Below are 27,859 nucleotides of genomic sequence, written 5' to 3' on the forward strand. Positions count from 1 at the left end.
ATTTTCAGCACATTAGGTATCAAACACATACATGTCTTTTCTTACTGCTCAGAGTCCATCCATTACAGTCAAAACAGACCCCTTTCTTGTCTTGGCTCTCTAGCTTTAGGTATTGCCTGAAACAAAATAACAGACAAAGCTAAATGAAAGACTAAGATTACTTATGGAGCTAAAATAAATAGGCGAAACCACATTTTTCCATGTAGCTTAAAAAAAAGGTTGCAATATGCTTGTATTGCATTGTTCTAAAGTTGCTTAGTACTTTTAAGGAATCTTTATAAAAAGAAAATACACCTAAAATTACACATAAAATAGCATTTAGCTCACCTCAAGCAAACAAATTTGTTTCACTAAAAGTAGTGAAACAAACCCTTAAACAACTTAAGTCTCCTAAAAGGTTTAACATGTTAATTTCATTTTAAAAGTTATGTTTAAACATGCAGTATGTGTGACACACAAAATAGAAAATCAAAAGGTTTTTAATAAATTGAAAAATCCATTAGCAACATACGTTTCTATGTATTTCAAATATTTATACATTTTTGTTGTAGCTAATGTCAAGCAGTTGTCCCTTAATTGTAAGCCCAATGTCAAATATACATGGTTGAGGTACTTACAACAATAACTTGCATGCTTCATCATTTGGATCTCCCATGGAGTCATAGTATGTTATTGTTTTTCTCCTAAAATCGATTACCTGTGAAATACAAATTTAGGTATACCTTTGGCACCAGATCACATTAAAAATAATTAAAAATAAAAATAAGTGCATTTGGGAATAATTATTTTCTACCTAGAATATGTATGTCACACAAATCATGAAATTTATTAAACACTAGCAAAATCACTTTATTTCAATGTTATTTTAACACCTCTACCACCGCATACTAGATACCATAAACTGTAGAAAAAATAATAGCTTACAGCTAAGCACCAATGAACTCCAAGATGAATCGGAAACAATAAAATATCCACAGAGAATACATCCACTTTTTTTGTCCACCGCTTCACAGCTTGAAATCCAGCCGATTTTAATTTTGGAAAAAAGAATGTGTTGAAAGCATGGACTTTTGGCAAACCTTTCCGTTTGCTTCTTTCCATCAAAAGGTTCATGTAGAAATTTATTACCTGAAAACAAACGTAAAGTTAAACAAAAATATAAAGGCATGTCCTTGTTATCCAGCTATAACAATTTCATATATACCCTTCCTAGTGTAAAAGCCTTAAACTTAGAAACAAGCATTTTTCTTTGAAAAGCATCACGTGTTATTTGTTACAGATTTACATTTTTCATTTACAATTTGTATGAATTATCATTTTTAGGGGTTGTATGAACAAAATTTATGTAATATTTAATAAAATTTATATTAGGCAAACATTTGCAGGATTGACCTAATTCCAGGGGGTCTGGTTTTGGGCAATATATGGTTGTGGAATGGGGGGGCCTTCAGTTAAAGCTGAAATATTTGTTGTTTTATTACCAACATAAAATAATGAGCGTTTGTTGAATAAGCAGAGTTTAGAAATTAAAATTGTTATACCTTAGTAATCAGTATTGTTTAAAAAACAAAAAAACAAAAACAAAGGTGATTTCACCCTTCATTAGTCACTTATGATTCTCAAAACAGAACAGTGTCTCTTTAAACCCTACTTGGAATAGGCATTCAGTAACCTACCTCATCATTAAGCCAGTTTGTCTTATGAAGCGTCATGATATCTTTACGGGTGATTGTTAAACGGAAACCTTCACTTAACACTTGATCTTGACTTCCACCAAAAAGAGCGTACCTAATTTCCTTTTCCATTTCCTTCAAAAATAGTAGAAAATAAAAGGGTTTGTGGAGATTATTTAAAATAAACCAAGGACAAAACAAATGAAAATGTTCTCTGCTGTACCTTAAGAAGAAACCAAATCGCTCTCCAAAAGTTCCTCAGTTTAAAAAAAAAAAAAAAAAAAAATCTGTTTTTCAGCAAGCAACCTAATGGAAAGCTAACACTGCATATATAGCATGTTCTAGTTTTGAAGTAGATCCAAGAACACTCTAGGGAACCTTTCAGAGGGTATTGTACCACATTGGGGTCTGCAAATTAGTGTTTAGATATGAAGGACGTGTGTCAAACAAAATGCAAAGAACCAAAAAAAAAAAAAAAATCAGTCATGCAGCTATCAGCTGCTGTTTTTAGAAAATCATCTTTTAAAGGCCTATGCAATTTAAGCCGTTGAAAGCTGAATAGTCAGTAAAGGTTTACTACAATTAAAATGCAGTGAGTTACCTGTGTAAGCTCTGGAAATTCTGGTTCTTCCTGGACAGGTTCTTTCTTGGGTTTTGGGGGTAATGTTACAGGGATCTCCTTTTCTAGAGGCACACGCAGTTTTAAATTGATATTGTCGTTTACAGCACGTTCCTGCAGCCTCTAATCAATTTTAAGATAACCGAGTTAAACATTTATTTGAAGAAAACATTAAAAGAACAAAAAATATTTCAGGCAAAGGATATTACTGTCAAGAATAACCTCCCAGATATTAGGCTTAAAATAAAGAACAAATGTGTGACTATTGGGAGGCAAAATCTGGAAAGCATTGAATTCCTATCTTTTAAAAACGCAATATAAAAATATCATTTATCATGAATTTAGAAAGGTAAGAAGAGTTTTTGACCCTGCTACCAGGTGTACTTTAAATCTTATTGGCTAAAGTAGTGTAAATGAAGGATTTTTGTGTATTGTCTAACAGTACTATGGGATTGTTTTAAATGAAAGCATGCCCTCATATTCATGGAAAGAGACAGGAGGCAACAGTTATAGAGAAATACACCAATCTGTCAGAACTCACTGAATCTGACAAAGGGTTTGTATCAAAACAGAAATAAGCTTCTGGGTAACAAAAGTCATTTGGCTTTATGCATATTCCAAAAAAATGCCTTTTCCGGGCCATCTATTGGATACAGGTTTAACCCTTTACTTTGCAGTATACAGATTTTAGTTTAAGAAAATGACCAACAAGTAGTTAAATATCTCAATAGGAAAAAGAATACGTAGCCAATAAAGCTCTTAATAGAAATTTGGCCGAAATAGACTATGCACCACTACACTAAGGGCTTATTACCACTATGAAGTTATATGTGTGCTTGACAGGTGATTGTCATCAATATACAAAATGTGCTAAAAATTCACACAACGAAGTGCGTTTCCTGCATAAGGTTTCATGTGGTTTCTAGCAAAAGCATAGACAAACATTCTTTTTCTCCAACCCAATCATAGAAGGGGAACAAAGGACTGGAAGTGTAAAATTCTGACGAGGCTCTTCCAGGCTGCAACTCTAGAACGGAGAAGAGGCTGGAGAGGCAAGTACTGTATATATGGTCTTCTCTCATAGTAAAGCACAGCTTATAAATCTGTCCCGACAGTCTTTTTTAAAGAGGTTATACATTATATCATATTTTTATTGGTAGGGTGGTGACTGTTTTTTTACATTATACTGACTTTGGTAACGGCTGTTAACTTTCAATGTAATAAGTACAGAACAAAATCTTAGAACTGCCAACGGAGGTAAAAGCCTCAATCAAATCAAAATTAAAGTAATATTTTGGCTGTTGCTTAACTTTCCCTAGGATATAGCAGTAACTAGGTGTTTGGCAAGCCACAAGAACAAGTGTTGACATTTGTTAAACTGTTTCCTTCCTTTTCTTAGAAGTTTTCCTTCCTAAACAGAGCTGCAATGCTTTGAAATACATCCAAAAGTATTTGATTCTTTCCATTTCATTCAGACTAGATTACCTGGTATGGTCATCTTTGATAACGGAGTCAACTATAATGACAGAGTCTGTATCAGAGTCTAGAAAAAAGAAATTGGTATTTACTACATTTAATGTCACTTGTAGAAATGTTTTAAATTTCCTTCACTGTGATAAAGAATGTTAAAATGTATTCTCTAACAATTAGTAAAATATTTAAAACAAGTATCTGGTATCTCTTTCACCAAAATCACAACAAGGAGTAAGGTTTTAATAGGTAGCTTGAAGCTTTAGAAACACTTGTTATCTGTTTACGAAAGGTTTTTCAAGCTTGCCAGGACCGTCTCATAAAAAAACTGCCTCTGTTGCGAGCTGCGAAAATACATTTCTTCACAGTGCTTAAAGATGCATGGATGAATAGGGAATTGTTTTAAAATGTTTTTATGGCTTGTTTAGTATGTGCACAATAAAGGCACAATAAAGGCACAATAAAATTAGATTTGCAGACTGCCAATATCCATTCGTGTGTAACACATGTAATTATGAATTAAACATTGCACGAAAAAAAAAATGTATTTAAATTTTTCTGACCTTCATGCTGCTCTTGGATGGGATGACTCTGCTGTCTTTGCAGCTGATGACTATTCACTTCGCTGATTTCACAAGTAGGTTTAATATCTGCGTCATCACTTAACAGTGGCGTGCTGGTCAGATCTAGTAGAGTTGAACTAAATGATGGTTGCCATGACGGTTCCAAGTTCAAATGGGAATGCTCTAAGCAGCTCAGACTAGAGGTGACCGGTGGAGCAGAAACGATGCAAGAGCTTAAACACCGAGATCTGAAACAGCAAGCATAAAACATAGGTGTCATTTCCATTAAAGCAGAATTTCTTCAACTGAGATATACAAGCAAAGTGAATACTCACATACAGCTACTTACACTTGGGTAGGAAGAAAAGACATGGGTTTTGTAGGGAAAAAACTTTTTCCGGTCACTGCTTGAAGTAACTGCCTATAGAGCTCTTTCTCGTCTTCCCGTACAGTCTGTGAATGAGTTAAAGAAAGGCAATTAAGACACAGACTTCAAACCTGCATTCTTTTTCAAGAATGAAAGATGGCTTAGCAAAACCAACAATAATGCCACCTACTGGTGGACTTATATTATTTTCTCATTGGCCCCCAACAAAGTAGAACCTGAAACGCAAAGGATTCCATCAAACCATCCTAACAGGTTATGCTGGGAGTAGATACACACTACTAAATGTAATGGAATTCAGTAACACTAGAGCATGAAAAAAACAAGTGTTGGGGAGATGCACATAAAAGAAGGGACAGGACAGGATGTTACATTGCTTTAATGGAGATGCCTCAAGTAGAATTACTTTTTTTCTAGTTTTTACTAGAACGGGGAAAATAGGGCTCTATGTCCGTTTGAAGTGCCATTAGGAAGAATTACCTTCAATATTCTGTCATACTGAGTACCAGACAAAGTGAGGGGACAACCGCAATAGGGGCACAAATGCAAATCTGACAGAAATTATAGCTTCACTTTAATATAGGGAAACATTTTTATTTCTATCCGTTGTGCTCAATTCTTGTCTGTTAAAAGACCAGCAGAACAGGTAGTACAGATAAACCCACTCAAGTAATTAAACAAAAATGTTATACTCTCATTATACCTTCACATCTGTGCTCTGTCCAAGTATCAATGGCCTTAACCAGCATTAAGTAACTTTAGCCACTTTCAGGAATATGTCCTGAAATTACATGTTTAATTTTTCCAAACCAACATTAAAAACATTCAATAGATGGAGGTCTGACGAATATAAAGGATTTTGTGAATATTGGGAACTGATAGTCCATACCTGAACTCCAGTTCAACTTTGCCTTTTAAGTTGGACTTCTAGAGAGCAGCACAGCTTTCACATTTTTTGAGATCCAAACCTCGGTCACTAGATTTCAATAGACCACTTACCGTTTTTAAAATGATTGTGTACAGAAGGGGTAGGAATATGTCATATATTGTCTCAACTCTACTCCATACTAAATGACCCCCATGAAAACTTTTTACCAACATTTTTAAAAACATGGGAGAGACCTAAATATACAACTTACTCCCTCACAAAGGAACTGGGTGATCTCACTTACTCACAAAGGATTAATAAATAGCAATATGCAAGAAGTGGGATATAAGATTTTTACTAGGTGGTACAGAGTGCCAGAAAAGCTACATATTATGTTCCCTTCCAAATCTGATAGATGCTGGAGATGTGGCGTACAAAAGGGAGATGTATTACACATATTCTGGACATGTCCTGTGTTGAGGACTTTCTGGGAAGGATTCTGACAATTAGGTCAATACAGGATGACCCAGCATTTTTCTTATTACATCTTATGATTGACCCCAACAATTGTACAACAAATCTTTAGTGAAGTACCTGGTGATGGCAGCTAAAACATGCATCCCCAGAATGTGAAAGAAAACTAAACCTTCCGCACTAGCCATGTGGGTACATAAAGTGCAAGAGATTCAGAATACAGAAGATCTGACTGCAGGGATCTATAAGAGAAAGGCATTTAGACGCATGGGCTTCCTGCATCTCCTTCCAGGAAATAGTTGACTATAAGAATTGATTTAATTGATTACCAAGCAGTGTAAAAATTCAAGCTTAACAGTAGTACTTTGATAGGTAGGTAATTTGTAATACTAGAGTTCTCCGGATAACTATTCTCTTTATAGAGAAAAGTATATGATTACCTGTTTTTATAATGTTTTGTATCCAATTTTGTTTATTGGTATTGTTGGAAAATAAAAAAAAATAAAGGTTTAAAAAAAAAAAAAAAAAAAAAAAAAAAAATTCAAAAGTTAGACTCCGGATAACTATTCTCTTTATAGAGAAAAGTATATGATTACCTGTTTTTATAATGTTTTGTATCCAATTTTGTTTATTGGTATTGTTGGAAAAAAAAAAAAAATAAAGGTAAAAAAAAAAAAAAAAAAAAAAAAAAAAACATTCAAAAGATAGAGCACAAAACAGAAGGTTCTGAACACACAATAGTGTCTAAATATCCACTTACTTCTTCCACTGTACTAAGTTGTCGCCTTTGCATCTTTTTGGGGCTCCGACGATTAGCTGAACTCCATGGGGTTGAACATGTAGCATTTTTAATCGGAAAGGACTTCTCAAATGCTGAACTTAGTGTGTGATTTGACCTCCCAGTAACTGATATAGTGGCTCCACTGCACAAAAAAAAAAAAAAAGGTTTAAAAATGGTATACTTCCCTGATTACAATAATGGTTCAGTTTTGTAAGCATCAATTTTAAAAATTTAAACTAATACAAACAAATCACTGTTGCTTTAGTCAAGCAATTGTATAATAGGAAATAAAGGATAGAAACAATCCTTTAAAACTAAAATACCATTCTAAATTTCCCACCTAGTTTTTATTTTACAGTGAGTAAAGGAGTTCTAAATGGTTCTGACAAACCAACAATAATGTTTTCATAAAATCTGACAGATGCCAATTTATTAAAAATCTGGAAGCCTGGAGAAGACTGCTGTATCATCATTGATGTATGAATGTATGTACTGATGTATGAGAATATAAAAATATGTCCAGTCTTGACAAGGTTTTAATAAATCCGGCCCAAAGTCTTTTTTCCCCACAAACTTTCCTGATCTGTTCTGCATCAGCCTTGCAAAATATACTAAAGACAAAAGTTTTATTATAACAAATAAAATATTCAGAATAAGGTCTCCTTTTCTTAGTGTTTGGAGAATTCTGCACCAAATACTGTTGAAAGCACAGAGTGTTTGCGAATACATACCTTAATGTTCGTGTTTCTACATGGGCATTCTTTGCTGGTCTTTCCTTCGGAGAAAATGCAAACTGTGCTGGGTATATAGAAGGATGTCCATTCCCATTTTGTTTAGCTCTAAGGAAATCAACGGATGGAGTGGATGTTGTATTGTTTACAGACGTCATTTTTTCACCTTTTAATATTTCTAAGGAGGCAAAAAACATACAGGTTTATAGTTAAAGGAGAATGTGATATGCAAATATTAGGCAATCATCCTTCATTACTGGAAACCTTATAATTATAAGAATTTTATCACTAGAAGTTCAAGTGTGCTTATTCATTCAAGTAAACCTCAACTGGAAGCAATAATAATCATATTAATCCCTTCTGGTATCCCTAAATACAGGCTATACATGGTCCTGACTTGTGAAGTCAAAACAAAATGAAACACTTAGGGCTCTATTTATAAAACAGGGAATCTGGAATTCCCTCAAAAATCCCCTGGTGGGAACCAATTACTGCCATTGAAACACAGCCCCAAAAAGATTCCAGGTAATGTTTGAGGAAATGTCAGATTCCCTGTTAGTCTGTCAAAAATATATGAAATAACAATATTACAAGGTAAAGAAAGCCTAAATACCCTGAATATTTTTTTGTTAAGTATGACATAAAAGAAATTAAAATCCAGAACATGAAATACAAAGAAAAGTATCTTACCTGACTGGAAAAGGGGTTTTTGAAGAGATTTGATCATGACTCTTTCAAATCGCAAAGGTTGTACAGGAGTGCACTGAAAAAGAACAGAAACCTTTAGGATAAAGTACAAAAAAGTTTATTTAACAACCATGTCTTGCTAAAGTACATTGACTATTTTAGACTTTACCAAGTTTACACCTCCATTTGAAGAACTTGAACTCCATTTGAAGCTGGCAATTACAGTTACAGGTTATCAAAAATGTTAGCCGAGTGGCTGTGCTAATAGGCCAGTGTCTACAGCTACTACTTTCAAACTATTTTTGATTCAGAGATATCACTATCTGCTCTCCAGGGCAAATCCTTGACTCCCACACAGAGTGAGCATAGAGGATGCCTCGGTAGACAAGCAGCCGTTTTGCAAGGAGAGCTTTTCTCAGGCATGAACAGTGATACGGCTACTCATGCTCTACTGCCAGTATTGCAAAACAAAAAAAGATCCTGATTTAGGGTTCAGGATGTAGGTTTTGCCTAATCTGAACTGGAGGCCTTAAATGCACATATAGAAATCTCTTAAGCTGCCCTCCAAGTGGTCAAACAGCACACAAGCAAGGTAATAGAGATGAGACGAACATGGATTCCATAATATCCTCCTATATCTTCTCCAAACAAAACACAGAGTTAGACCTATTCACAGCTGCCTAGACTGGCTATTTACCATCAACTGTAAATGAGAACCTGGTCAAAACCAGAAAGCTAGACAGTCATGTGTACTCTGAGCTGGAGTTGAGAACGCTCAAGATGCTCAAACTGGAGATTGCGGTTTGCAGCTTTTCACATTTACCATATACAAAATCCTGTCCTGGTGATGGAAGAGATCTTCCTCTTTATTCTGTCACCTATAAGCAACAAAAGCCAAAAGCTGCTGCAATCTCCACAAAGCCCCACATGATTTCCAAAATTCCACTCAAGGTACTTGATGTTCCTGTACTTTAAGATGATTTTTACTCCAACCTAGTTGACTGGTTAGGTCTTAAGTTTAGGTTTCGGAACCTGTGTGTATAAGTGGAGTACACACGTTCACAAAGTGACAAGACTGCTGTGGTATCTGTGGAAGGGGACTCTCAGACATTAGTCGTTTGGTCTCCCCCTATTTCAGGTGCATGCCTTTCCACCTAAATCAAAAAGTACTGAAATGCATATTGCATTACCAATCAAAGTGTATAATATCGTGCATGGATACATGGCATTACACCTGGAATGCAATTCTACTGATTTCAATTGAAAAGCATGTTGGTTAAAATGCATGAGTGTAAACCTGCCCAAAGTACTTTGTTTTGGAAGAAATTAAGTATTCTAACCTCATAGTTGTATGCAGAGAAAGAACCTTGTGCGGAATCTTTGAAATGTGCTTTATAATTGTGTTGTAGCTGTGAGTTATGCTCACTCTCCCAAATCATTTCTTTCATATCCTCATCTACAAAGAAACAGAAAGATATTTAACAAAATTAAAAAAATGTATCATACCTTTAAAATTAACCCATTTTACTGATACTTAAGTAGATTTAAAGCAAACCCCCCCCCCCCTTTTGAGCTGAGAAGATTTTCAATGGTACCCCCAACACACTTTTGCTGCAGTCTACCACAGAGCACAGTTAATGACTTAATAAGAATCCTATTCAAATGAAAGTGTAAACTATGAACATTACTTACCCATATTAGGTTTAGGTCATCTCTGGGATCACAATGCAAGATTCTAATGTCTGCAAAGAAAAAAAAAAAAAAGATGAAAACAAATTCAAGTAATTTGTTTACCATACTGTTGATTATACATTGGTTTGCCCTCATTGCAAGATTAGTACTGCCTCCTCCACCATGTAAACCTGCCCTGTATTTTAGAAGAGTCAACAAAGCCTTACACTATCAGGTACACAGGTAGCAAAAGAGGAAGACTTTTTGTAGAGACATGATGGGGGCACATATTGTTATGGTACCCATACCTACCATTAATGTAGGGTCATGGATTATTTACTGCCCCATTTCACTACTAAGCATGGACCTGAAAGTCTTTACAAAGATATTAGCAAACAGATTGCCTTCTCCTATTGCCACCTTGTCCATCGCAATTAAGTGGGTTTTATTCCACATTGTGAGGCCAGAGATAACATACATAAAGCCATTTCTCCAATACATTTTGCTAAACTGTGCTCACATGAACTATTTCTACTCTTCCTTGATATAGAAAAAGCAATGGACTTTAAATCTTGGGATTTTGTCTTATGTTTTCTGCAAAAGGGGATTTAGTCTGTTCTTTCTAATGTGGTTGCATGCCATATACTCCAATCCTAGCGGAGTGGTAAGATATTCAGGCTTTCTAATCATCTCCCTATTAGAAGGGGCACACACAAAGATTGACCACTATCCCATCCGCTGGGCCAAGGGCACTTGAGCCCTTGACCCATTAAATATGCTCAAGACATTCTTTACCTTACCTGCCCACATATTTGTTTCATTCTCATGTCCTAATTTTGTTTACACAAAATTCAGGACTCACAGTAAACCAATCCGAATCCTTAGCTATGAATGTCGCCCACCCCCCCCCCCCTTTTGAGCTGAGAAGATTTTCAATGGTACCCCCAACACACTTTTGCTGCAGTCTACCACAGAGCACAGTTAATGACTTAATAAGAATCCTATTCAAATGAAAGTGTAAACTATGAACATTACTTACCCATATTAGGTTTAGGTCATCTCTGGGATCACAATGCAAGATTCTAATGTCTGCAAAGAAAAAAAAAAAAAAGATGAAAACAAATTCAAGTAATTTGTTTACCATACTGTTGATTATACATTGGTTTGCCCTCATTGCAAGATTAGTACTGCCTCCTCCACCATGTAAACCTGCCCTGTATTTTAGAAGAGTCAACAAAGCCTTACACTATCAGGTATACAGGTAGCAAAAGAGGAAGACTTTTTGTAGAGACATGATGGGGGCACATATTGTTATGGTACCCATACCTACCATTAATGTAGGGTCATGGATTATTTACTGCCCCATTTCACTACTAAGCATGGACCTGAAAGTCTTTACAAAGATATTAGCAAACAGATTGCCTTCTCCTATTGCCACCTTGTCCATCGCAATTAAGTGGGTTTTATTCCACATTGTGAGGCCAGAGATAACATACATAAAGCCATTTCTCCAATACATTTTGCTAAACTGTGCTCACATGAACTATTTCTACTCTTCCTTGATATAGAAAAAGCAATGGACTTTAAATCTTGGGATTTTGTCTTATGTTTTCTGCAAAAGGGGATTTAGTCTGTTCTTTCTAATGTGGTTGCATGCCATATACTCCAATCCTAGCGGAGTGGTAAGATATTCAGGCTTTCTAATCATCTCCCTATTAGAAGGGGCACACACAAAGATTGACCACTATCCCATCCACTTGAGCCCTTGACCCAGTAAATATGCTCAATAAGGCCAGGAAGATAGCTGGCTTGTATAAAACTTTCTATGCTTGCGGAAGACATTCTTTACCTTACCTCCCCACATATTTGTTTCATTCTCATGTCCTAATTTTGTTTACACAAAATTCAGGACTCACAGTAAACCAATCCGAATCCTTAGCTATGAATGTCGCCCAATCTCCTGCTAATATTTCTGGCCTTTGGCATAATTTCGCTTTCACCTGGACAAAAACCTCCTGGAGGTGTCCACCTGACTCCTTCCTATGCTGAACTATATAAGGCTAATTTTCCCCAAATCTTTCATCAGTTAGCATCTCTGCTAAGCAAATGGAAACACTTACCCATTTTTTGGTTTAGCCAATTAAATGCCATAAAATAGGGTATTTTTCTCATTTCCTAAATTTTTAGGGTTCTTCCAGTGGCAGTGCCACACTGAATACCCCATTTCCCTTGCTTTGATTCCCCATGATACAGGTAGTCCTGGAGTTAAGGACATCCGACATACGGAGGTCCCCTAGATACAAACAAGGCTTCCCTGCTTGCTCATATGCAGGACGGAGGCTGAATGGAGTAAAAACTCACCTCATTGGTCTCTCCAGATACTTGTACTTTTGATGTAATTCATTCTTACATTGGACGACTGGCAGGTGGCCAATATTCTGCTTGCACTGAAACAGCTGAACATTTCTAGGCCTCTGTTGGCCGAGAAATGTGCAGAAATTCACTTTAAATATAAATTTCTGCACAATGCCTAAAGCTAGCAGGATAAATGGTCATTTCTAATAAAGTGCTTTTACTACTTGTTCACAATTTTGATCTTACTACAGATTCTTCTAACAACTGAACTCCACCCTTACCTTCCATTGTGCTTACTTATAGAGGATTCTCTGCTGTACTGAAATGTCCTACAATCAGCTTGTCACAGAATGCATTAGAAGCTGAAGCATGTCAGATGGAGTCGCACCTTATTTCCTGGCTGAAGGACATCCTGCGCATTATCTAGCTATTTCCTCACCAGCTAAATTCTTTCTGACTTAAAAATTTCTTTTAAGCCAGTCCACTGCTTACATCAGTAATATAGGGATACTGGCAGGAGGCTGTAAGCTTGCCAGTAAGCTATGAACGGCACCCTGCCAGCCCTTCCTACCAGCATCATATAAAGATAGAGACCTGATGTTGACATAACTTGGTATAAAATATAGTATGTAATTAAAAAAAAAAAGGAAATGTATCATTTAAAAAGAAAGAAAAAAAAAAAGGAAAATCCAAATTTTCAAACATTAAGTTTCACCTTTAAGGCTCTTTTGCAGTCAAAATTTATTTAATGAGTTTGCAGGCAAAATCATTAAAGTGCAACTAAACGCAGCTAACTCACCTGTCCATGTTCCATCATCACAGCACCATCTTCCTTCATGTTGAATGGCTGTGCCAGGTGAACAGAACTCTTGCGCAGGTGTACGGGAGTTTATTCATCCCGGCACATGCAACAGAAGCTGTGAATGTCAGGTTTCCCCGGCCACCGAAGTTGACGCTGCTCAGCTCAGTGTTTTGTTAGAAACCCAGAGGTATCAGGCAGGCAATACACAATACACTGCACAACAATGATTTTGCTACTGGGTATAACACATATTGATTTATATGATATCGATAGATAGGTATAAGCGTGATTTTGCTGTTCAAGTGGTCAATAATTCGGTAATGTATTTTTACAACGGAACATTATAACAGTTGCAGCTACCACTACGCCCGCTATGCAGAATCGGACTTCAGATTTGGATTCAGCGCACTTGATTTAGTCTAGGACACATGGATTAGACCAAGTAGCAAACAATATTTATTTTTTTGTGATGCATCGCCTGACTTTCCACAATATTCACCTGCCAGATCAAGAAAATCTAAAATTGGAAATTTAGTTCCAATTTAATGGCCCATTCACTCCTATGCATTGCAGAATTTCACATGGCCCTAAGATGATTACTATATAGTAACAGCCAATGAATATGTGTTGCATCGGTAAAAACAGCACATGAACAATAATGGGCAGCACGGTGGCTCAGAGGTTAGCACTCTGGACTTTTGAACCCGGGACCAAGAGCTTCAATCTTGATCAGGACACTATCTGCATGGAGTTTGCAGGTTCTCCCTATGTTTGCATGGGTTTTACCCACATTCCAAAAATATGCAGTTAGGGTAATTGGCTTCTTCCTAAAATTAATCTAAGACTGTAATAAAGATGAACATACATAAAGACATTAACATAAGACTGAGGTAGGGACATTAGATTGTGAACCCCTTGAGGGAAAGCTAGTGACATGACTATTGACTTTGTACATCACTGCGTAATATGTCGGCCCTATATAAATACTGTGTAATAATAATAATGTCTAATAAGGTGAAAAAACAGAGCACTCATAATGAGCAAATGGCAGTAAAGAGAAATTCAACTCTGCTTCACAAACATTTCAAAATGCATTTTTAGGACTGCAAAGTCTCTTCTGTTACTTTGCTCTCTGCCCACCCTGTCCTTTTTTATTTCCTGTACACTGATCCATGCATGTGCACCTCCGGGCACCATTCCATGTCAGGAGGAAAGAGTTCTACCAAAAAAGCGTACCTAAACTCACAATTTTCACTTTACATAAAATGGTAAACAACCCTTTTAAAGTAAAAATTCTGTTTTTAAGTGCAACACCCTTTTAATTGATAATAAATTTATGGTGCTTTTTATTTTTTTTTTTTAATAGCCAATGAATGGGAGCACAAAGCCTTCTGGGATACCTACATCTTGAGCATGCACAGAAGGAGCCCTTTTGTCAATCACCACCTACATCACCTGATCTCGCGCCTGTGTCGGGTGACATAGTATGAACCCGGAAGAAGAGAAGATGGCAGCTCCCGATGCACCAGCCCGAAGACTGATGCCAGGACAACGCGGGACCCGATGAAAGACCTTCGGACCGATCGACTGCTCTGAGGAATTGAAGGTTAGTGTATTCTTTTCATTTTGGGTGAGGTTTGAGTTTACTTCTTCTTTAACCTCCTGAGTGGTAACCCTGAGTGTGGCTTGGGGTAAAAAAACAAGCTGATAGCGGTAACCCTGAGCCACACTTGGTTAGCTAATAACATAAAAAATAAAGACTTACCTGGTCCCATGGGTGTCCTCCAGGGTCCTGCCGTCCGATCCAATCCTCTGGCTGCGTCCTCTTGGTCTGATCTGTCCCCCGGCAATTGTCTGCGCTGACGTTCCCTAGGAGTTCCCGGTGACGTAGGTGAACACAACGAATTTGCGTGGGAATTTCAAATTATTTTGTATTGGCCAAAATAACTGTATTGAATCCAATACAAAGTAATCACTATATTATATTTGCTACTTTCAGTGTTTTCATTTATTTATGCACCCTTCTTGTTTTACTTTAATGTTTGTTATTAAATATTGGACATATTTTGGTGAGTTCTGCCAAGAATTATAAGAATTACATGCCTACAATGTAAAATAAATTTTCATGGAAGACATTGTACTGTTTTTAGACAAATAAATCCGGACAGAAATGAACCACACAGGAGGTTAGGCGTTCTATCATTCTGATCCAGTCAATAACCCTGAAGAAGACTGGGTGACAGCAAAAGTGACAAGGGGCATCCCAGCCATGGCAGCAATGGAAGGGGGTGGGTAAGTCATCCATAGAATGCAATCATCCTGTGTACCTGGCAACACCCAGGGAGCCAACAGCCGGGTTATTGGACTGTAATGGACTGCTGAGCAAAGTGAATGGTCAGCAGCATTAGATGGACAGAACACAGCCTATCACAGGAACTCTCCTATGGATTAGAACACAACACTGACCCCAAAGCATTTTTAAAACTGAGAACTGCTTAGGGCCACATCTCCGAGACTGTAACCCATATTTAATGTACAGCGCTGCATAATATGTTGGCGCTAAATAAATCCTGTTTAATATTAATCTACAAAGTGTAAACACAGACAGCTCCACATGGTCCCAGTAAGCAGTGACAGCTGTGACCTGGGCTGCAGATTATGGGGTCTATGGAGAACCCTGAGCTGTTGTGAAGACATTGAAGTTTTCCAGGAAGAAGCCCGGCAGTTCCAGGCAGAATGTCTCCGGAGGGCTCAGTGTCCCCGGCAATGACATGGAAGAGTTATTGGCTGTGCTGGGGCCCCTAGGCAGCAATAATACTCATTTCTACTCTCTATGTATCCTCCCAATATCACCCCACCAGCGTGTTGGCGCGAACACTCACCTCTCTCCCGCCTCCCGCAGGCTGACTGAACAGGGGGCCTTTGCGACTGCCGTGAGTGAAGACGATTGGCTCGGGCCACAGCTGAGGCCTGTCCCCCACCTGAGGGGAAACAAGCACAGCGCCAGAGGAGACACGAGAGGGCTTCCTCTTTTGAGTAAACCGCTCAGAAAAGGAAGTCTCGGAAATTACTTGTACGTTTGTTCGCCCCGTTTGTTAATAAAGTTGCAATTGTTGAAAAGGAAATGCCTCCGCTGGGAGTGTTCTTTGTCTCCGCGGATGATTGCCCTGAGAGAAGATTGAGTTGTTCACGTGTTGAGGCCTGACATTCTTTGCAGTCATTTTTAAAATGGTCAAAGTAAACTGAATGCTGTGTATATACATATACCGCACTACAGAGAAAGGAGGATACGCTAAAAAAATAAGTTATTTACTAAATGCTATTTTTTTTGTGGAATTTTTTTAATGCTTATTCAATGTTTCGGGTGTGTTTTGCGTTTTGATGTGCCCGTACATAAGATGGCCGCTAAGGAAATCATTGTTTTGTATCGGCGACAGAGGGCGCCTGAGGCTAAGCGAGCACGATCTCGTGCGGTGTGCTGAGGGAGAAAGTTTGCAGAAGCTGTGTGTACATCTCAGATAAAAGGAAGAGCAGAAGTCATGTCTACAGTACTAGATCTGGAAGGTGAAGGTTTATAATCCTTGTAGATATAGTCCTCTTATACTAACCACAGCTTGATTTTACTCAGTCCTTGCTTTTTGCAATCTGGAAACTTTTTTTTAGAACTTCATCTTCACAAAATCAAAAGGTCAACTTAAAAAAAATAAATAAAAAGGAACAATTTTCCCATATTTATAAAACTAGATTGTGTTTATTATGTGTATATATTCTATTTATTCTTATTTAGTAGTAATTTATTGTATTTCTGTATATAATGTATAAAGCGCCAGAACATTTCCCATTTCCCCAACTTCCTGTAGAGGAAATCTCTGGAAAATGAGGAAGGGGTTGTCACCAGCTGAAGTGTCCCCATTGGAAGATTTTTTGTTCTTCCAGGATTGTAACATTTAGGATTTACCCTGGCTGTGGTCACAATGGATAATTTTAGGATGAATGGAGGTTATATTACATATTACTATTGGGAACACTGGCAGCAATAACATTGTATAGGGGTTGTCACCTTCCCTATTCTATATAGACCTAAAAGACAAACTTTTTTTTTTATTCTTTTGATGATTTTTAAAATAAACCTTGTCATTGATATGGAGGCTGTTATTGCTGACCTTCTGGAAATTCATATTGCCTGGCTGCTATACTGACCATCTGACTGCAATCATTTTGATATCATGCAGTGTTCCCCCCAGAATTTTTATTTCTTGCAGCCCCTGTATTGTGATCCAGCTTTTCAGTAACAACTCAAATACAGGCAGGCGGTTACTGAAAAGTGCCGGGTGGTGCGCCCAGCTAGAAGGGGCTGGGGAGGACACATGGAACAGGACGGTACAACACTAAGTCCAATGGTTCGGGATGACACCCGGGTATCATGTCATTGCAGAATTGGAAGTCAGTACTGAGCGGCTTTATACTTCCCTAGGGAAATGTTTATAACAATAAGTATATTATTGTAATTAATGGCACTGTTACTGTTTGTGTATCTATTTCCGGTAAATAAGACTTTCTGTACAAATGGGCTGTCAGCTTTTGAAGCAGAACTTTATTCAAAGAAAACTGCCTGATTGCATTTGTTTAAATACACCAACCTGTCCCTGTCCTATAATGCAGCGGTTGCCAAACGGTAGTCCGCAAGAAAATTTTGGGCGCCAGCAGTTCTGGCCGATGTGCCCCCCCAGCAGGGTCAGGAAAAGGACCCTGGTGGGGGGGACGCGCACTGGCCAGAGAGTTGCGGATCATGTCCCCTGTACGCATCGCAGGCTCAGGGCGGTGGGTGGGTTGTGTCTCTGAACAGAACCCACCCACTCTCCAATCGCAGGCTCACCTGCCATGGAAAAGTGGGCGCCTGATCATACATATTGCTTTACCTGCATGTGATGTAAAGGGAGGCTGCATGTTTCCATCCATGTTCATCACAAATAAATGCTGGGGAATCTATACATTTTTTTAAACAGATGAAAACAATAGTAATTTAGTAAACAGCGTTTTTTTTTGGATTTTGTTTACATTTATTTGTTAGCTATTTTTATTACTAGTGTGCACTAAAAATAATCTGAAATTTTGAAATCAATGAAATAGCTAAAGGAATGTAATTTCTGTAAATGTATACAGTGGATAAAAGTGTACACACCCCTAATAAAATGCCAGGTATTTGTGATGTAAGAGCACAATAAATCATTCCAAAACTTTTCCCACCTTTAATGTGACCTGTAAACTGTAGAATTCAATTATAAAAATACACATCTATTAGGATAAAAATATAAAAACTAGTAGCATAAGTTGTGCACACCCTAAAATGAATACTTTGTTGAAGCAGCTCTTGATTTAATGGCAGCATTCAGTCTTCTTAGGAGTCGATTGGTGTGGAACATCTTCACTTGGCAATATTTGCACACTCATCCTTGCAAAAGCGCTCCAAATATGTCAGATTGCCAGGGCATCTCTCGTGTACAGATTTCTTCCAGTCATCCCAGAGACTTTCTATTGGGCTGGCTGGCCCATTCCAAAACTTTTTTTTCTTCTGATGCAGGCATTCTTTTGTTGATTTGGATGTATGCTTTTCATCTTTAGATTTATCTTGCTAGCAGATGCCTGAAGGTTTTGGGCCAAAAGTGACTATTTGGGGTTGTTTATATTTCTCTCCATCTTGACTTAAGCTCCAGTTCCAGCTGAAGAAAAGCAACAAAGCAACACCAAACCCCATACTTCACCATGAGGATGGTGTTCTTTTACTATTTCAAAGTGTTGTTTTTGTGCCAAACGTACCTATTGAAAATGTGGCCAAACAGTTCAACCTTGATCTTATTAGACCATACCACATTTCCCACATGCAAATTCTAGCTGGGCCTGGATGTTTTTTTTTTCTTGTGAGAAAATACTTGCAACTCTACCCCATAGTGCAGACTTCACTAAGAACACCATCCCCACAGTGAAGCATGGTGGTGGCAGTATCATACCACCACTGGAGAGGCTAATGAGTGAACAGGATATATCTTGTTGCAGTAGAGCAGTGTGTCTCAACCAGGGATGCTTGAGCAATGAGCAGTTTGTGACTCTCTGCCACCAATGGTCTTGTTATCTGTAAGGGTGAAATTCCTCCCAATGGGCAGCAATGTAGGAGCAATTCTTACCACTGACCACCACACTAATGTATTTTGAGTTGTGGATATAATGATTATAGTAGATGTTCCCTGAAGACCTGAAAGTCGTTCCTAGGGGTTGCCTACCCATCTTCAGTCTTTTGGAACCGTGACTACTTCCCACCACTCCATATCCCCCCTCCAATTGTGTGTTACTTGCCCCACCTCCTAGATTGTAAGCTCTTTGGGGCAGGGTCCTCTCCTCCTCCTGTGTCACAGTCTGTATTCTTCTGTCATTTGCCACCCCTATTTGTTGTACAGCGCTATGTAATATGTTGGTGCTATATAAATCCTGTTTATCATTAATAATAATAATAATAATAATAATAATGATATTATTAATAGTCAGTTCAGTAAAGAATAAATATGGTTACCAGGTAGGAAGTAGTTATGTCCAAGGAAGGGACAGATAGGAAATACCTACAACATTTGTAGTACCTGCAACAATATTTCTGATGGATTCCGTTCCACCAGTGTAGGGCATTCAGGATTGTGAAGAAGTAGAAGGCAAAATATTTTTATTCTGTTTATTTATTATTTATTTTAACTATTGTTTCAGTAGACAGATTTTGGAAGATAAGTCAGATAGGTTAAGTTCTTTTTCCAGTGTTACCTAGGGCATCTTGACAACGTCAAACACCCAGTTAATTATTCTGGTCCAGATAGCAGCTACATAGTCATTTGTATGTTCTGGGAGCCACCGTTATTTCTGGACAGTGTTAAATGCCACAGGAGATTCAGAACCTCGAACAGCTCCAAACAAAATGATGGGTAACATCTGTAAGTAAAATAGGGCTCATGGCAGGATGTTCTTTGTAATGAGAAGTAATGTATGAAGCACCAGGTGTTAAGATTTTTCCTAATGTCACTAGATAATGCCAGGTAATTGGTCACAAATAGGTTGGACAATTTGAATGTCAGGTAAATACCTAAATATTTTAGTTTATATACAGTAGCTGCCAAAAGAAAGGGAAACAAATTTCTAAGACGCATTCTTTGAGAGGGACGTTAATGTTCACAATTTTTTAACTTATTTAAAATAATTTGAAATTAGATAGTTGGCCAAGAGTTTCCAATTGAGATAAGCAAGAAGAAAGGGAAGTTTGGTGTTGTTAAATATTAAATGAAATAATTACAGCATAGATTATAGTACCAGGGAAAGAGGACAACCCTGGCGAGTAACATTAGAAAGGTAGATAGGGGAGGATAGAGTGCTATTAAAACAGACCTGTGCCGTAGACTCAAAGTACAGGGCCATAACCCAGCTCAACATCCTAAGATCTAGGCCCAAGCCAAAACCTTGGCATACAACTTGATATCTGTACAGATTGCAGGGTCGTCTGGCTTCAGAATAATCACAGTGTGCACAGTCTTGGTATCCAGGAGAAGCTTGGTGGATTTAGGTAATCTATTACCATATGAGCATAAATGGGGGATAAGTGTGTTCTAAAATTGTATACAGTAAGTGATGATAAAGCGATCAGGACTTTAAAGGCTCTATAAAATATTCTTCCGCTTGGGTAGTTTAGAGAGACAGGTTGCCCAGAGGTAGGATTCAATAAGGAAGCTTCTTTGTTCTTGGCCAGGACTATCATTTATCATGGTAAAACGTATTGATAAAAATTCATGAGGATTCTAGCAATAGCCGTTGAGGTGCCTTCCATGGTGTCTGTAAAACTTATGATTTAAGGTATAAACCTTGCAGACTTTTTTGATTGAAGGACAGAAAATAGCATTTTCCCTGTTGTATTGCCGAATTCGTAGAATTTCTGAGCTGCCATCAAAACATTTGTTTAGTTTTATGCTTGATTTAGTTCCAACATCAGTTTAGTTAAACAGCATGGGTGTCTAGCAAGTATTGTTGGAAATTTAAAATGTTGCTGCAATTAGAGGCAATCCACCAGTTTGTCTATATCTCAGCGTGCCTGGGATAGTGGCCTTGGGGAAACAATTAGTACTAGGCTACTTTTCAGTGTTTTGTATCCTGACTTATTGACTATGGCTTGTGAATTGCCCCATCCATGTGCTTATTTGTGTGTTTGAGGATCTTTCCTAATATTCACCCTTGTTGTTCTGTATACATTTTTTAGTGTTTCTTTATTATTACAACTGAGGTGTCTGATGAAGTCCTGTGGTATAGTTCATTGCTGTCGCTTATATCTTTTACATCTGTCTGTCTGCACAATTATAAGTTCCAGCATAACATACCTGACAGAGAATTTTCTTATCTTCTGCTCTCTGGAAAGCAAACAGCCCTGGCATCTCTACTGGCATATGTTACCTACTAAAAACCTACATATGGTTCTACTATAGTTATTACCTAGTTTTAGTATGTCCAGTACATTCAACATGGATACAACATATTCCCACCTCCGGAATGACTCTAATAATGAGAATTATCTACAATGACACTACCCAGACTGATGTAGAAAGCACAATCATTCACAATCAAAATATAAATATTTGTTAGAAAAACATATTATACATAAATACATATTTTATTAGAAATACATTTATTCCATCCACACAAACTGCTTTTATTTTTTCTATCAGTGTAATTTTTTATATATGTAACTAAATTATTTTTACCTTTTGTTGTTCTCACCACTGTGAGAATCTAAAAAAAGGAGTTAAAAAAACTCTTAGCTTTAATGTGTTACTTTATATCAGGGGTCTATTAAAGAGGCTTTATTATGATGGTTGAATTTTTTTCTCCTAAATCTGTTACATATATGTTCTGTGTGGGCTTTAGGACATACAACATTCACCCTAACGAGCCTGCAATACAAAACTTAGAGATGTTCTAATAATCACCACTCTACCAGAATTAGAAATAAAAGTTTGGCAATAGTTAGTACTGCTGATTTCACAGCAGTACCCACACTCTTGGTAATCACACTGTGATACGAAATGGGCCATAATAGGGAACCATCTTGGTCTTTTGTCACTTGTGTCCAGAAATGGCTAGTCTTAGTAATACGTTAACATCAGAGCCACAAAAAATTGTCAGGGATTCTAAGCCTTTTCCTTTTATCCTCAAAGCATATATATAATGTATAAAGTATATATTATATGTATAATATATATAATACATATAATTATAATTTACCTTTGGTAAAGGAAACACTTCTCCAAATAATTGCCCCATTCAATAAATGTGCAGACATCCTGTGCTTACTTTCACCTCACTGTATTAGCAAAAAGCTACACCTCATTTTTAAACATTTTTTTTTCAAGCATGTGAATAGTTCATATGTCTCAGTCATTTTGATTTGAAAATACATCCATGGTGGTATTCAGTAGGAGAAAGGGTAGATTGCAAAGTACATTGCCTGAAAATTGCAAAGTTCATTGCCTGAAAATTGCACAGAAAACAGAAAATTTTAGGACTTCTGTAGCACACACCATAAGCTTGCAAACCATTCTCTGCAGGAAGACGGTGCCACTTTTCTTTGATTGTTTTTTGTCACCTGTTTGATCTCTCTCTCATAGCAAGTAAATGTCCACCTTCCACCATACACAAGAGTTTGTTGCACTACTTGTCTAGGCAAGGCTGTAACAGATTCCCCTTATGTCAATGGGTTTTTAAGTAACCCTGTTATTGTGTTTGTGTATAATAACAATTATATTAAACTTTCCATGTATCATAGGCATAGGTTGGGGTCACTTTTTATTGTATTTGCGTTTTTAATCAACTTGCATGTACCAAATTGTGCTTTGCTGTATTGATGAAAAGTGCTGTATCACTTTGATGGCTGGTCAGCAGTAAAGCACTTCTTGAGGTTATTTCGGCTGGAGCAGGATATTTAAGTCATGTCCCCAGCATCACAGCTATGCCACATTTCACCAATCAGAGGGACTTGCTAACAGCTGCTGCTGGTTTTGAGACTCCTGTCTATAAATATCAATGAACCAATGACTGCAGCCACAGGCTATGTTTGCTGCCATTGAACTTGATAGGGTTTTTATCAAACTTCTAATCTCAGTATCTCTTGCGGTTGGGGTTTTCCTCTTCTTCAGTTTTTTCCGACTCAGGAGGAGAAAGGAAGAAATTACTGGTTAGTACATTTTGCATTAACTGTGTCTTTAATATTTTATCATACTGCAATAAAAGTAACAGAACTTTAGAATAAAATACTGTATTGGTTATATTTGCATGTTTTAGGTAACTATTTCTTTTTTTTTTTACTGACAAAGAATGGAAGCTGCCATTGCTTACCTTTACTTGTAAAAATTTGAGTTCTCTGCATGTCATACTGATCCATTGGTTTCAGACAAGTATGCAGATCAAGAGTTTTTACTTGCTGCGTGCTTGTTCTAACTTTAAGAAAATGCATTTTAAAATGAACATCAATTGTATGCAGTATGGACTTTAATTTAAATATAATGCACCAAAACTATTTCCACTTTTATTACATGGTAACATTTGCATGAATGTAGAAGTAATTGTATGTTGTTTCTCAATGTCATTTTACCCTGCAAACTAGCTCTTTGTGTGAATATCAAATGCAGAACAGTGAATACTAGCGGTTAACAAATATTAATTATTCTTTTAAATACCCGATCTGATATCTTTGGAGCATCATAATAATTAATAGACAGGACCATACAAATTAGCAATGTTGCAGAAAATTTGACTTGTGTTTCAGAAAAACTGATATTTCTTAAAACATACCCATTCTGAAAAATATAAAAAAATAAACATTATTCTGGTTTTGTTCTGCCTTACCTGTGGGGCCAAAATACCAAATGTGCTGTCTGCATTTCCTCTGCATCTAAATGAATGGCTTATCTTAGCACCTGTCTGTGCATGCTGCATGCATATTTAGTGTGAATGATCCCCTGAGTAAACCTTAAGATTGCACATACATGACAAACAGGTTTATTTAAAAGCTGGCCCCAATGGTGCTTTTATCTACCTTCTCTTTGCTCCCTTGCCACTCTCCTCACCTAGGGATGCAATAAAACCCAGTACTTCCCAGTAAAAGGGGGTGGGGAATATAATTTTCTTCCATTCTGCTCATGTGACAGTAAGAGGGTTGTCATTTGGCTGCTCTGTCACCCAGTGCTCCCATGGGGGGCAGGAAGTAGGGACTTGGGGCTTGGATTAAGATTTCAGGATTTTCTTCAGTCCCACTGGCCAACAGTGAGAAGGATCTCATAGCTTTGTTAAATCTAGAAAAAAGGAAAAAATGTTGTAATATGCTGCAGTTCAGATACACTTTCCTGTACATAAAAAATAAGTTTTAGTTGTCATGTAAAATGATATTATATATTATCTAAGTAGGTGTGCAGTGAAAATATTATACTTTAATTTCAGTGTTTAAGATTTTGATCTCTGTACTAGTCCTAATGTGACAGCTAAGGCTTTGCTTTGCATTGGTTCTTACTTCCTTTTGTGTTCTCTGTATATTGTATGGAGAATCTAGGAGGATTCAGTGATATCATCCCATTAATGGATCTTAGACTGAAATGCACCAGAAACAGATCCCAGAGAGAGCCAAACCAGAAATCACAGCAGAGCTCTAACAGTAACAGGTTAACTATGGGAGGGTCGATCTTTTAGGGGTCACAGGATATAGTGAAAAGAGAGAAATGTTTTCATCTAAATATATTATAAAAACCAGGACTATGATTAGTTAGCTGTTAGGGTGAAACAATTCAGGATTTGGCTAAATGGAGAAATATGGTCTTGGCGTAACTGTAGTTACCACTGACATAGCAACTGGTTTCTCACTGAATACCACAATTCAGTATGCTCTGCGTGATTTGTAAAGGGAATACAATGTTTGGCTGTAACTTCTGCTGTACCTGACCAGCTTACTGAGTGCTGTTGCGTGCTGTCAAGGAACAAAATGTTTCAAACTAAACAAGATTTGTAAATTATGGAATAATTATTTATTCAAGTTTTCTGCTCTTGTTTTAGCACATATGAACCTTCAGAGCAAATACAGAGTACTTATAATTATATATTTATAACAGTTACCCTAGATACACATTGTATGCTGCTTTGTACCCCTAGCCTTGTATGTTTCCTAAGAATTCCTTTTCTTATTATCAGATAGCCTGGAAGAGCAGGACTTTGCTGCCGCCAGCTCCAGTGACTTGCAAACAGGTGACTTTTATTTTTTGTTATATTTTGTTCATGATGAAAAATTTGTGGTTGTTCTGTGTTAACTGTCTTTAAGCAGCCTTTATGAATAATTAGTTCTGGCTGCAAAATTTGTGTTTTGTTATTCCTTTGAGTTAAATATAAATTGTGTATGACAAGTTGTAAAAATATTTCATGTGTAAGATGGAAATTAAAAAAATTAAAAGGTGCTGAGAGGTATAAAATTGAATATCAGCCTTCTTTCAGTCTTGCTCAGCTGCAAAGTCTTCTCTCCTGTACTAAATTTGCTTACACTGATAGCACTACACACTGTGAGCTTAGAATGCTGTTTTCATTAGAAGCTGCAGTAAGTCAAAACTTGCATCGTATCCTGCCAAGGAGAGCCAGCATCATCCAAACTTTTCTCCTGCACTACTTTCTTTTGCCGTATCTTTTCATGAATGCTTAGACTTAGATACTGGCATTATGACAGGTTGCTGTTTCAGGAAACCATGTGCAGATAACAGAGCTGGTCAATATCTTAGTTTTTTTAATTTATGTGTTTAGAAGACACAAGCCAAATGTATTTAATTATTGCCCATAAATAATGATTTATATTTGTATCAGTTTAGGTTTCTTGCACTGCGTTATGCTTTTGAGTTCACCAAATTTTCTCTTCAAGCGTTAGGAATGAATATCACATCCACCATTATTTGTGTTTGTTTATTTGCCTTGACGTGGACTGGACTGCACGTGAATAAAGGATTGTATTTGGCTGACACTGCATAGAAAGTAACCTGTGGTGACATTTTAACTTGTCATTCTGGGAAGTCTCTAATGCTGGGGGATAGTGTGACTTAAAAAAACTGCAGACTCTTCTCTCTGTCTCACTCCACGAGCTTCACAGAGCACACAGGCTGTCCCTGGTTTCATGCAGGATTTTGTGTTAATTTACAGATAAGGAAAGGATGGAAAAACATAAGCACCATGAGGCCCAAACTTTGGGAATTGGTAAAGCTATCGCTGTGCTTACATCAGGAGGAGATGCACAAGGTAATCAAAGTTTTTCTTTTCTCAAATGTAACTTTGAGCTGCTTGTTAATGTCTAACAACCCACAATAATATATGCAAATGTGTTATTTAGGACACTCAAAGAAAAAAAAAGAAGAAGCTAAAACATCTGCTTACACAGAAAGCAATAGCATTATGGTAACAGCCATTACCTAGATCATTACTTACCTGTGAGGACCTTGAACACTTTCCTGTATGACCTCAGGAGTCACTGCTGGCCACCTCTAGTCTTGTCTTTGATTTCCTATAGCTTCCTACAAACCTACCAGAGGATTCTTCAATAGACTTATACCCCTGACAAATGCTAGATGTAGATATTGTGTTGTTTCATATCAGTTTTATGAAATAAGTACATATACAGTGTAGGTTAATGAATGTATTTGCTGTAAAATATCTATTTCAGACAAAATTATTATTTTAAATAAATATTCTGATTGGACCCCATACCTTTTTACCTTTTTTCAGTTTTGAATGGCATAGTGTTTCTATTGCGTTATTTATTACAGCAGTATTGGCAGATTTATCAATGATTGTCACCAAAAATTCCCAAATTTTACAGCTGTCACTAGAACAGTAAGAGAATGGAAATACTCCAGTAGAGATACCTATCCCAGTGGGGATCTCAATTTTAGCGGGATTTCCTCTCAACTCCTGCCAAGAGCTAAATTTTACAAGACATGATATGAAGGGAATGCTTTCCAGTGAGATACAGACAAAAAATAATTTCAAAATGGGGTTTTAACTTCAGATATATTTAAAGTGGACCATGCGATGACCAAGCAAGGTTTTCCTATTTTTACCATGAGCAATTGCTTTATCAAAAGTTGAATAAAAAGGATATAAAAGTTTTTATACTTCTGAACTGGGGATGATGTTATCTTCCTTCCATCCGGGAAATTCTAAGAAGCCCAAATACCCACAGATGGATCTCCAACACAATGTAATAAGTATTCTTGCAATATTTGGTCTTTTAAATTGCTGAAACAATTATTTTTACCCAAAACGAGCCTATACAGAATCTAGAAACCTCAGTTATCAGCTAAAAATGTCAAGGATTAAAATTTTGCTCAGATTTTGTAAAGTGACTTTTTTCATACAAAATACTGCTCATTATGATTTTACCTTCATGTAGTACATTTAGCTGATGCAAGCAAAAAAGAAGTAGGTAAAAAATATTTATTTAAAAAACAAAATTACAATATCAAAAATATTATTCTGCATTATATTTTAAGTTTAACCCCAAGATAACAAAAGGCTAACATTTAAGTATGAGTCAATAAACCCACCAGTGTGTATTTGTTGTCTCTTGCTTACTCATGACAGTTGCAAAAGGGTTCCTTAGATATTTTGATATATAATGAGAAGCCTCTATCATTTACCCTTGGCCTTTATTACTGTATGCTTTGTTATGAGAAATCCACTGTCAT

At 37.1% G+C, this 27,859-nt stretch overlaps 2 protein-coding genes across 5 annotated transcripts in view; one reads left to right on the top strand and one right to left on the bottom strand.

Moving 5' to 3' along the window:
• Positions 1–31: 31 nt before the first annotated feature.
• On the bottom strand, positions 32–16,199 carry SENP1 (SUMO specific peptidase 1; the record flags this gene model as incomplete). Its single annotated transcript, XM_072424776.1, is given in 14 exon segments — positions 32–116; positions 618–697; positions 925–1,128; positions 1,677–1,808; positions 2,275–2,413; positions 3,778–3,835; positions 4,326–4,573; positions 4,675–4,778; positions 6,813–6,975; positions 7,565–7,742; positions 8,255–8,345; positions 9,592–9,707; positions 9,944–9,993; positions 15,962–16,199. Coding segments are annotated over 13 exon segments (1,602 nt in total), but the record flags the coding sequence as incomplete, so codon positions are not given.
• A 353-nt stretch (positions 16,200–16,552) lies between these two features.
• PFKM (phosphofructokinase, muscle) overlaps positions 16,553–27,859 on the top strand; it is a 42,031-nt gene continuing 30,724 nt past the window's right edge. Inside the window, exons 1-3 of one of the 4 annotated variants that reach the window (XM_072406727.1) lie at positions 16,553–16,643; positions 25,332–25,385; positions 26,319–26,414. In XM_072406727.1, the coding sequence (XP_072262828.1) occupies positions 16,619–16,643; positions 25,332–25,385; positions 26,319–26,414 (175 nt within the window). In that variant the 5' untranslated portion in view covers positions 16,553–16,618. Of the gene's footprint in view, positions 16,644–23,161; positions 23,329–25,331; positions 25,386–26,318; positions 26,415–27,859 lie in introns of those variants that run through there. The other 3 variants (XM_072406745.1, XM_072406719.1, XM_072406736.1) reach the window with 3 other exon arrangements.

This window comes from Pyxicephalus adspersus, chromosome 1 (assembly GCF_032062135.1).
Source record: "Pyxicephalus adspersus chromosome 1, UCB_Pads_2.0, whole genome shotgun sequence".
In the NCBI taxonomy this organism is placed as follows: domain Eukaryota; kingdom Metazoa; phylum Chordata; class Amphibia; order Anura; family Pyxicephalidae; genus Pyxicephalus; species Pyxicephalus adspersus.